This window comes from Pinus tabuliformis, chromosome 8, assembly GCF_031772625.1.
Source record: "Pinus tabuliformis cultivar Carrire ecotype Pingquan chromosome 8, CPIR1, whole genome shotgun sequence".
Taxonomy (NCBI): Eukaryota; Viridiplantae; Streptophyta; class Pinopsida; order Pinales; family Pinaceae; genus Pinus; species Pinus tabuliformis.
In genome coordinates this window covers 844,144,712-844,156,852 of record NC_142294.1, presented here as the reverse complement: position 1 = coordinate 844,156,852, position 12,141 = coordinate 844,144,712, and the positions used below count along the sequence as shown (strand labels likewise).

Genomic DNA, 12,141 nt, shown 5'->3' with positions numbered 1-12,141 from the left:
TAACTCTAGCAAAAACAAATAAAAAAGGAGAACATTAAAAATATCATTACTTCCAAATTTAATGAGAGATTGTGGGACAATAAAGAGTTAGCAGGAAAAAGGAATGAAAGAGTTGATCAATTCCCAAAACATCGTGGAATGAAAGAGTGTCCCGCCTATGATCCTAAGAGGATTGAAGATGAAAAGAACACTCTTATATTCTCCATCTTAAGCTTATAGTCAAATCAATTTTCAAAATATTCATCACTACCCACCTTCTATTTGAAAGTAAAAATAAAGAATTTCTATTAATCCATTATCTTCAAACTGTCCAATAAACCATATACATCTCAATGAATATTAATCCATCATAAATTCCAATAACAAAAAAAAGAAGCGAAATCAAACACACGATACAACCACTACAAATTGGTAATATTCAGTTTTTCCCGTGAAAATTGCTGGCAATATTATTGGCAGGAAAATAGTAATTCAAGCTCAAAACAAGAACCACTGCAAAATGGTAAATATTGAGCTTTTAACGTATAAATTCATGCCCACAGCACAGAAAACTAGTACAAATATAACGAGTTGCACATCTATCATTGACATCAGATTGCAGTGACTGGTAGCTTTATCTTTTTCTTTTTTGGATTAGCATAATGAAGTCGTAATTTTAGAATTAACAAATTTATACCACATCATAAAAGTTATAATTTGCACAATTATTTTTTACCATCCTCTTAAATTTACCATTTTCAAACATATATGAATACAGTCATTATCATCATCCTCCCCAATATTCTATAACCAACCCACATTCCACTGAGCTTTACAATTGGCTATAAACATCGAATGCTGAATCTATACTCCCCTCCTCGGTCACATGCATCCAATTTTCTGCAACTGTAACAAGAAAAGTACAGTGACTCACAACAAAACAACGACGCTGAGGAACCAGCAACAACGCCACAATTGTTCTACTTGGAGTAGAGTAGACAAATGAAATAATCAAATCTCCAGTCCTTGTACATAGAACCAAACCCTCATCCAAAATACTAGTTATAACTTTGAGGTTCCTGACGATGAGCACTGTTCTTCAGGCCCAGTGTCCTTTCTGCGGCTAATTTCAAGTTCGATTCTTCGGGTTCATTCCCTGATGGAAATTGAAAACCAATCAGTCAAGACCATAACAGCATTAGTAATACAAAAACATTCCATACCAAACTGGTTAAAGTCCCGTTGCTCGATTACCTTCATTCTTCTCTGTGAAATACTTTCCCCTGTTTTCTTCATTCTGCTGATCACCCTCTTCAGTTTCAGGAAGGCCTCGAAGGACGGTTTCTTCTAGCTGGAGTTCAAGTTCAGCGAATTCGTCGATGTCGTCAGGGAGTTCGGGGAACATGTCACTGAGGCCATCGGTATTGTCTACATGGCATTCACGGAGCCAGTAATCACGGAACCAGGGGGAGGATTGAACCAGGTTCCACCATTCGGGAGAGAAATCCTCTACCTGCTGGAATGCTGCGGGAATATAGAGCGGAGCGTCCGGGTTCAAACCGGAACCTCCTCTCGAAGCAAGAGCCATAGAGATCTTCAAACTACTAATATCACACAATGTCAGCACATAAAATTCACGATGCAACCTTAAATTCCTGTTCTCTGCAGCAAATCTCAAGCTCAATTTCAATTTTCAATGTAGCTTCAAGGCCGAGACCTCCTTCCGCTTAAAAACCTGAAAATACCAGGGAAAAAAAACTCAGAATGATGCAGAAAAATAAAAGGAAAAAATTTCACAGCGCAGCAGAGAAAACAGTATTTGACTGTGTCATAGGTAAAAACAAATTAAATTCAAGTCAGACAATTGCTTGAACGGGGTAAGAATCAAAGAAATGAATTCCTTTTTTGGAAACTTCTGGTACAGTACCATCGAAAATGGAAATCAAAGAATTGAACACATTTTTTGGAGACTTCTGGTACAGTAACATCGAGAATATTAGCATCGTCTTTCATTAACTAGTTTTCTTCAGGGAATTAATTGAAAATAAATTAAGATCTCGTGGTAACAAGTCCAGCCTAGCTTATTGCTACTTCATTGAATTAACTTTTTAAGATGTAAGTTTAAATTTTGTGTCAGCGATTGCGGCATAAGGTCATGGATTGACTTATTGCTTCTTCATTGGATTAAATTTTTTATTTTAAACGAATTGAAATTGAAATTTTGTATCAGATATTCTGGGAGAGACTTTACAGCGCTTTATTATCACAAAGTCTACCGGAATTAATTTTCATTTCCTAGCCCCTCCAGAAAAGAACATAAAATTTCCTAATCCCTGCACAGACGTTTAGAAAGATTTTGCTTTATTTTCACAGAAGTAAAAAATTAACAGTTTCTTCAAGGGCAAACTTGTTAAAAAGATGAGGCTTAAAACCTCATACTAGGGCTTTCGAAGATAAGTGACTCCTATATGATTATCACTTAATTCCGGAGAGAGAATTCAAGTTCAAAAAGCCTTCGAGAAATATTTTCACAAGATTAAGAACATCTCCAAAGTGCAGCTTAATTCCCTAGTTATGGATTCCAGTTAAAAGTACATAGAAAAAAACGGCAAGATATCCGCCATAGCGAAAAGCTCTGTAACATGATATTTGCCTTTAAATGTTCAAACATACTGACATATCAGGCGATCTAGGAATATTCTCGGATCTTATAAATTTAACTACCGCCATTTCCCTATTGTCAATTTTTAAACAAACCCTAAATATACAACTCGTCTTAAAAAGCGCACTTCCAATTCTGAAATTACAGATCGTCTTCACATGTAAACCTTTTACTTCATATAAAGAAAAGTGTAAATTGTGACTCGCGTCTCGTGACCTTTTAATTCTGAAATCTTCCGCGAAACTAACAAAATATTTTAAAAACAGCGAAAGAGTAAAATTCCTTGTACAGTAAGAAAACGGATCGAACCCTGTAAAACTCATAACGCTTCCCTACAACTCCAAAAAGTAAACAAAATCAAGAAACTTAAACCTACCTGCCGTGGAGGAGCGCCGATCTACGTAGCCTCCAGAAGACTGAAACGCTATTGCGTATGCAGAAGCTGTCAATCGCCTTGCCTTGAGATGCCTCAATACTCTGCTCCGCCCTCTAACTTGCACCCAGAACAATGAAACTCTTCTTGCTCGGATCACGCCTTATATTTATAACCCTTACCGAATCCCTGCCTCGGCTCCGAATCTGCGCCCGAGGCAACGAACCGCCCATTGGATTTAAAATTCCGGTTCAGGAGCAGTTGGACACCGTCACAAGTGGGTCAACTTTGCGCCTCCCTGCATTTCCATGCCTTGACGCCACCGGTAACCGGCGGCGACAGCGTCTATCACTGCCACGTGTACGATCTCAGGCTCTTGCTAACATATCGGATTCCACTCAAAATTTTGAAAATCGTTAATAATTGGACCTGGTACCTAACCGGCCGTAGTCGGGTTAGTATTTTAAACCTAAGGAATATTTCATTGGGTTTTAAATTAGAAATGACGTGGACAAGGGATTTACCAAGTCATCGTTGGTATATGGCGGACCACCTTGGTAGGAAGTATGGTTTAATCAACCCTCTAGTACCAGCTGTGAATATTCTTGTTTATTGGGCCACCTGGCCATGAGCACGTGGAGATGACGTGTGTAAGAAGGTTTGATTTGGTCTGGTGCTAGGCTTTATCATGCAAGTTGTCTCTGACAATATCTATACATGGCCCGGAAAAATCTTCCCTTTGCTTGACCTACAACAATCCAATATTTATGTTTATTTATTTGTTTAAAAGCGAAGGTTGTTATGGACCATTACTTTCCAAAAAGCATGATTTTTTTATTTAAGTGGAATTTCAATTTTTTCATTTTTAAAAGTTATTTTATTTTTTGGAAGTTCAAATTTTCCATAAATTAAAATTTAAATATTTTTTAACATTAAAAAAAAAATAATAATAATAATATATATATATGTTAAGAATAAAAATATTGGGAAATTTTCAAAGGCTAATATTTGCTTAGGGACTAGTTTTCCATATTTTTTTCTTAAAAAATAATTGGCCATATTTTATTTTATTTTTATTTTTTTAATTCAGGGTTCTCTGATCCATATTACATTAAGAATAGTCTTTTCGGTAGGATGTGTTTCGAATCAGCTAGTGTGGTTCATCATCAAGACCAGATGAACATACATATCATGGCACAGGTTTGAATAAAGGGCGTTGTAGAAACCAAAAAATCATATAACGATTAGATTATAAAAATTGATATTTTAATAATGATTATTAAGATCAAATAATATTACTATAATGGCTACTTTAAAAATAATAATATTATAATTTATAATAATAATTAAGATTATATATATATATATATATATATATTAATTAATTAAGAAAGATCTGAAAACGTAAACATTGATAAGAAACAAATAATCCAAGTCAATGGAATACAGGGAATTGACTCAAAAAAATAAATAAATAAAGAGGAGTCAAGATCCTATAACAAAAATAATAGTTAAAGGAGACTAAAATTAAAACAAAGCAATCAAAAGGAGGGTATTATTATTATTATTATTATTATTATTATTATTATTATTTTTAATTTTTATTTTTAACCGTTGGTTATGAACAATAATATTTTAATAATGATTATAAAGATCAAATAATATTCCTATAATGACTAGATTAAAAAATAATATTAAAAAAAAAAAAAATATATATATATATATATATATAAAGAGGAGTCGATTAATGAGTCAAGATCTTATAATAAAAATAATAATTAAATGAAACTAAAATTAAAACAAAGCAATCAAAAGGGAGGAAAAAAAAATTAAAGGTGAGAAAACGGATCAAAAGAATATTAACATTAAATGCAAATACCTATATAGAAACAAAACATTCATAAATAGAAATGTCAAACCCTAAAAGACAAAATAATCCGTAGACAGAAACAAACGAGGAGGACAAGACAGGGACCAGCTTCTGCTAATATTCCAACCATGGTCTCTATTTAAATTATTGGGCCTTTTTTCGATTTCCAAGGCCTCCCTGAATTTACGATATTGGAAATGACTAACTTTGGCAATGACATGGGCTTCCTCAATGCAGATGTGATGCCTAGATTTTTCTACATGTTCTGCCAAAGCAGAGGAGCGGGTCCTGCCATGCTTGATGTCAGTTGCATGCTCGCAAATCCTTTGATTAATCGAGAGACCAGTCTCACAAATGTAGGGAGTCTCACAAGAGCAAGGGATAACATAAACACCTTTCATATTTTTGGGGTCCTCGGGTCTTTAACGGATCTTAGGGAGCTTTGGATGGTTTTTAGAGGCCTAAAGGTTGAAGGAATCTTATTCTTCTTTAGGATCCTCACAATCTTGTTTGTAGTTCCTTGGATAAAAGGGAGATGAACCCTAGAAAAACGATCCTTGGTTTCTTTTTGAGCCTTAGGACCTTTTTCAGCTTTGAGGAAAGCCATAGTACACTGATGTCTATTATACCCATTTTTTTAAATGATTCACCAAATTTTTATAGTATAAAATTATTTTACCTTAAAAATCACCAAAAATTTATAGAGACTATACAAAAAATCATTATGAATTTGAATCTTTTTACAAATATATCACCAAATAATTACAGTTTTTACATTAGGGACTAGTAAGATTTGCCAAGGTTTCTAAACTTTTAGATAATTTTTCATCCTTAAAATTTTCCATGGAAAGTATACTCCCTTATCATTGGCCCCCCACCTATTCCACTAGTTCACATCACAGTTTTCTATTATGGCAGTTTTTTTCTATAGTTTTTAGGCCTTGACTTATGGAGTTGTTTGAGGCCTTAAATGATGTTTTTTTGGAAAACAGGTTGGAAGCAAACGGAAAATGTACTTCTTGGATAAACCTTTCCAACGAGTTATCATGCACACTAAACGAAGATCGTATGTCAAAGTTACAAGCCTGGGAAGTTGACTTTCCAACTTACTCCATCGGGGCCCACAAGCCTTTGGCACTTCATCTCCTAGGGTTGAATGTTTGGATGCTTAGAGTTTCTCATTGCTTCTTTATGATAAAAAAGGTCTTTGAGCCTCACTGTAAAATAGTTCGCATGAAGGCGTATAGCCATCACATCTCTTCCCAGAGATAATCTACCACCATTCGAGCTAGTTTGTTTTCATTCCACGTGTATACAGTTTTAGTGTTTTCCATTTATTAATAAAAGTCAAGTTTCACTGTGTTTTGGTTATGAATATGTATATCATTTTGTTCCTTTCACAATTATAAATTAGTGGTATCATAGTAGTATGCTCATTATATGTTTTTCTATGCATGTACCCAATGATGTCAAGGTATAAGGAATTAGGACTTGTTGTAGCAGCTACAACCACCCTCCAGAGTTTTGCCTACGCTTCGTCTTGGAGCCTCCCTCCTAAAATCCCAACAGCTTATCTCGCACTGTCCCAGGTACTTGTGCTTTCATTAAGCTTTATATTTTTCTTTACAGCTTGTGTTTGCTTACTTGTTGTGTCATTTTCTTTACCTCTTGACTTGGTTGCAATCCGGTTCTAGCACTGCCTTGATGATTTGCGCAATCCTAGAGGGAAAACATCCTTGCTCTTAGGAAATGCACAGTTCAAGCCAACAAGTGAGCCTTCAACTCCAGAATTGCGCAGAGCCAGCTGACAGCCTACCTTCAGCTAGGAAATTACGTAGAGCCAGCTGACATCCTGCCTTCAGCTAGGAAATTGCGCAAAGCCTGAGAGGTAACCCAGAGCCACTCAACCTAGAAATTGTGCAAAACCTATTGTGCTTAGAAATTGCTCAGTGCATGAACCAGAGAGTTGCTCGATCCTTCCCAGAACTGCACAATATTTCCATGAAATGCATGGAATTTTTCCCCGAAAAGCAAGAAGCTAAGAGGAAAATCATCCCTAAGAAGTAGAGATCTATTATTAGTTTCCCGAAGGTGACACATTGCCATCTTTAGAAGTTTATGCCAAGTGTGGTTGTTGTCCTTGATCTCAACCATACACGTCATGAACTCCATTTTGCTCAAATATATGTAATGGATGTTGGTACCATCCCATGACCTCCTTTTTCCTCCAAAAACATATCGTTTGCCTACTTCTTTTCATCATGCATCTCTTAGATTCCTTGAAAATTGATTAGTTAATAGTCCTATAGTTATTAAAATGCATTGAAATTGATTTAGGAGTTTTATGTTAAAGAATTAGAAGTTTTGGTAAAATGGTTACAGGAAGTTCCAACATCCTGTAATTGGCTCATTGTTTGACATGTGGCACAACAGCTAGGCTAGAGCGAAAGGTATGGATGAAAAATAGAATGTCCAAGCATGGACGAATACCTATCCTACAACAGAATCGACCCTCCTACATGCGCGGTCAACACAGGTCAAAGCATGGCATACTGGCGACAAAGGCAGCAACAACAGAGCATTCTAAAATTGATTTAGTTTTTGTTCTTTTTTTTAAATCAGTTTAGATGGAAACATTTCAAAAATCTCGACATAGTAAAAGCGGCAACAGCCATATCATGTATGTACATTCGTTTTTGAAATGTGTTGTAAAAAGACATATGTAAATACAGTCCGGTGTAATGAACGATGGTTAATTGTTGTATCATTTTGAAAACAGTCTTTTGAACTTAATATCAAGAATCCAGTTACAGTCACGACCCTTGTCTTGTTGCATTGATTTGATAACCGGTTGAACACGTATACCTCTGGAACGCAGACGGGCCCTGCGTTAAACTGGTATACTGTCCTTTTCGTTTTATTCGCACTTAGGGTATTACATGGTTTGCACAGTAGTTAAGATTGGTTTCCGATTTCAATAGTTCAGATTGGTTGTTGATTTCAATCGAATGCACATGGTTTGCGTTTGTGATAATACTTGAACAGTCATCACTGAGATCGTGAAGCGCGTCCTGTAAGGGATTCGATCCCTGTGTTGTCTTTTAAAGCAATGTCATGAACTTCGTTTTCATTTCAAAATCTGTTTATGATCTCTGTATATTTTTATCTTGTAGGAATATTAGTGAATGTTGGGTATTTGCTAAACAAGGGTTTTATGTATAATGTCTCTGTAAGGAGATTGAAATCTTGGTTTGCAGTGATACACAGTGTTTAATTTCCGTGTTTAATTTGGTAAATGAATTTAATGACAGTATTGTAATTAGGTATATTAGCAGAGTGACCTGAGTGTTTGGATGATAGGTAACATACCCCAATCTTCCGTAAAGAAGTTCTGTGACCTACATCATAACCACTTAGCTAATAATCCTTTATGTCTATATACTTTAGACGCATGCCTCTAAGCTTACGCATCCTGGTCGATAATAAATATGGTCTAGTCTAGTACCCTAGATAGAACACTACATTTTGGCGTCGTTGCCGGGGAGGCGTACTTAAAGGATTTAAAAAAAAAAAAATTCAATACACAAAAATAAACAAAAACACAGTTAGAAATCATGTTCATTTATGCCTAGATTTAGAGACAGTCAAGGTAGATTTGTAAAAACCCCCCACCATCTAAAAACTAACCCATCATCATCAGGAGCAGACTCTCTAGGGGATACAACACCAGCTGAGGAAGTTATCCAAGCATTAGAAGAAAAACAAAAGTCAGGACAGAGACTTACCCTCATTGAAAGGCAAACTTTATTCACACATAAATCGCAGAAGAAGCACTTTCCTAGACCTTCCACACAAGGAGAAAGTAGCACAGTGACCGAACAATCTTTCTTTAATCTCCTTTTCCAAACAAGTGACACTGACACAGAGAGACCTATTAGAATCGCTGAGGAAGGATCTGGATCAGTACCACGTCAAGGAGATGAAGAGGAGTCAACTTTTAAGTTTCCTATACATGAACCACAGGAAGATGATGAGATCAAAATGAAAAACATACCCCCATCCGTGCTACCAAACTTCTATGGTATGGCTTCAGAGGATCCAGACTCATTCTTGTTCGAGTTTGACATTGTATGTCGAACATATGGCTATACAAATGATGCCCATAGGATTAGATTATTCCCAACGACATTAAAGGCATCAGCCTTAAGATGGTTCATGAGGCTAGGTGAGCATGCTATAGTTGATTGGGATGGCATGAGGAGAATATTTCTAAGGAAATATCAGCCTTATTGTAGATCCAAAGACTCTAAAGATGATATCTTTAGAATGAGCCAGCAAGAGGATGAAACCTTAGAGGAATATTTAGAACGGTTTGTCTACAACTTACAAAAATCTAAACACCGAACTATGCCTCTTGATTTGATCCGCACAATATTCTTGAAAGGTATCCGAGAGGAATACATGGATGATCTCAACTTGATGGGCAAAGGTGACATTTCTGCCTTACCCTTTGAAGAAATCGCTGAGTTGTGCGAAAAGTATTCAAGGAGTAAAGCTAAAATGGGAAAGAGAACCCTGTCATCCAAAGTCACAAAATCTGCCTCTGCAAGTGTCACAAGGGCTAAAATAGGGAATCTTTTAGAAGAGTTTAAAACAGATCTGTTAAGCACCCTAGGGAACCAAATTGACACTTTAAAAGCCAAGAAGAAACAAGAAGATGAAGATCAGATAATGGCTATCTTCTGCCCAAAATGCCGGAAGAAACATGCATTAAAAGACTGCCCTCTAGAAAACATCCAAGTTTGTGCTTTCTGTACTGAACATCATGATATGTTTAACTGTCCTAAAGTTAAGGTTTTGCAGAACTGTAATATGGCAGCCAATGCAGAGATGGAAAACGTGTATTACATGGGTGCAAAGAGACCATGGCAGCCAAGGCCAGCACCTCAAGGTATGTTTCCAAATCAAAATTTGCAATTTCCTATGAATGATCAAATGTATGCACAAAACTCATGGAATGTACCCATGCCATGGCAGCACCAAAACCAATCACAACACCAATGGAGACCGTCTCAACAGTACTCCCAATCTTATCATACATACCCTCAATCATACCCACCATACTCACAACCATATCAGCAATACCAACAGCCGTATCCATCACATTCTCAACCATATCAGCAGTATCCTCAGCAAGTTGTTTATCAGCCCCAACCTCCTCAACAAGCACTGCCTGCTCCTCCACCAATAAATCCACCACAACTGCAATTTCCAGCTAACTCACAACCTCCCAGACCCACTCAAATTCCTGCTCAAACTGTCCCAAATCCAAATAATAGAGCAGAGAGGCCAGCTTACAATGTAGAAGAGGGAACCTCATATTCCACACTGCCTTTGCAAAATATTAACTTGAGGTCTAGTAGGGTACTCCACAAAGATTCTCCAATAACAGATAGGCAAGAAGAAAACACAGAAAATGAAAATGAAATGACAAATCAAAGAAAATCAAACAATGATACCAAAGATAACCAGATGCAACCACTGCATCCACCTTTTCCAGACCGATTGGTCCAAATAAAACCTCCACTGTCTATACCACAGTTTGATGTCTTAGATGAACTCAAGAATGTCTACATAAAAATTCCACTGCTGCAAGCTATAAAAGACATTCCTATCTATACCAAAGCCATCAAAGACATGTGCCTCAAGAAGCCTGCTAGAAAAAGGATTGATCCTCAAACCATTCATGTTCTAGGAAATTTAGCAGGCTTTATGACCAATACCATCTCTATGGAGAAGTATGTTGATCCTGGCATCCCCAGAGTGACCACCATCATTAACAACATACGGATTCCAAACACTTTGATAGATCTCGGGGCCGCAATCAATGTCATGACTCTTGAAACCATGAGAACACTCCAGCTCATAAATTTGCAACATACAACGATTGTTTTAGAACTAGCTGATAGGTCTAAAGTGATTCCTGAAGGAATTTTGGAGGACATCATTGTCTCATTGGACTCTTGGGAGTATCCAGTGGATTTCTTAGTTCTTCAACCCAAATCCAATTTAGGAGGACACCCTATCATCCTTGGTAGACCATGGTTAGCGACTGCTGATGCATTTATAGGATGTCGATCGGGCAACATGGTCATTTCAAGAGGGACCGAAAGAAAACAACTCACCCTTTATCCATCGGCACAATCACCAGCAGTAACACACAATTTGTGGCTTGATGATAAATTTAATGATCAAGAAGAAGTACAATCTGTTTTTAGCATTGACCAAATCTATGATTTCCAAGAACAAGACAATAATGATTTGGTAGAATTATTCCTTTCTCAACCTGATATGTCCGAAAATTTGAGAAATGAACAATATCATGCTGCAGATGTACTTTTGGCCCAAAACTTTCAGGAAACATGCACCATCCAATCTTTGCAAACCACATTTCACGACATTTTTCCAGTTCAATCCATCACCAACACACAGAGTCAGATCATAGAGATTAGTCCAGGGAAAACTCTGAACATAGGCAATCACCTAGACTCATATCAGCAAGAGAAATTGATTAAACTCTTGAGAAAATACCAAAAAGCCTTTGCTTGGGACTACACCGATATGCATGGGATTCACCCCGACACATGCACTCACCATATCTATACAGATAACACCATTAAACCAGTGAGGCAACCACAGAGAAGAATGAACCCCATGCTCCAAGATATTGTCAGGGAGGAATTGCAAAAACTTTTGAGAGTTAATTTTATATATCCTATTTCTGACAGTCAGTGGGTATCCCCATTGGTTATAGTGCCCAAGAAAAATGGTAAGTGGCGCATTTGTGTTGATTACAGACAGCTGAACAAAGCAACGCTCAAAGATTATTTCCCACTACCATTTATTGACCAAGTGTTAGACACCCTAGCTGGCAAATCATCATTTTCTTTTCTTGATGGTTTCAGTGGCTACAACCAGATCAGGATCGTCTCAGAAGACCAGGACAAAACCACATTCACCTGTCCTTGGGGCACTTATGATTACAATGTTTTGCCATTTGGACTTTGCAACGCTCCAGCTACATTTCAGAGAGCTGTGTTAGCTATTTTCGCTGATTTAATTCATGATTGTGTTGAAGTTTACATGGATGATTTTTCAGTATATGGCAATTCATTTGAACATGCATTAGAAAACCTTGAGAGAGTTTTGAAAAGATGTATTGAAGCTAACTTGTCCCTCAGCAATGAAAAGTGCTTT

At 36.9% G+C, this 12,141-nt stretch overlaps 1 protein-coding gene across 1 annotated transcript; it reads right to left on the bottom strand.

Annotated features, from left to right (window-relative positions):
- Positions 1-886: 886 nt before the first annotated feature.
- On the bottom strand, positions 887-3,251 carry LOC149238217 (uncharacterized). The gene is made up of 3 exons (XM_089372948.1): positions 3,018-3,251; positions 1,234-1,714; positions 887-1,135 (listed from the first exon to the last, which is right to left on the bottom strand). Exons 2-3 carry the CDS (start codon positions 1,565-1,567, stop codon positions 1,038-1,040), a joined length of 432 nt encoding a protein of 143 aa, XP_089229074.1. The 5' UTR covers positions 1,568-1,714; positions 3,018-3,251; the 3' UTR covers positions 887-1,037.
- Between the last annotated feature and the right edge of the window lie 8,890 nt (positions 3,252-12,141).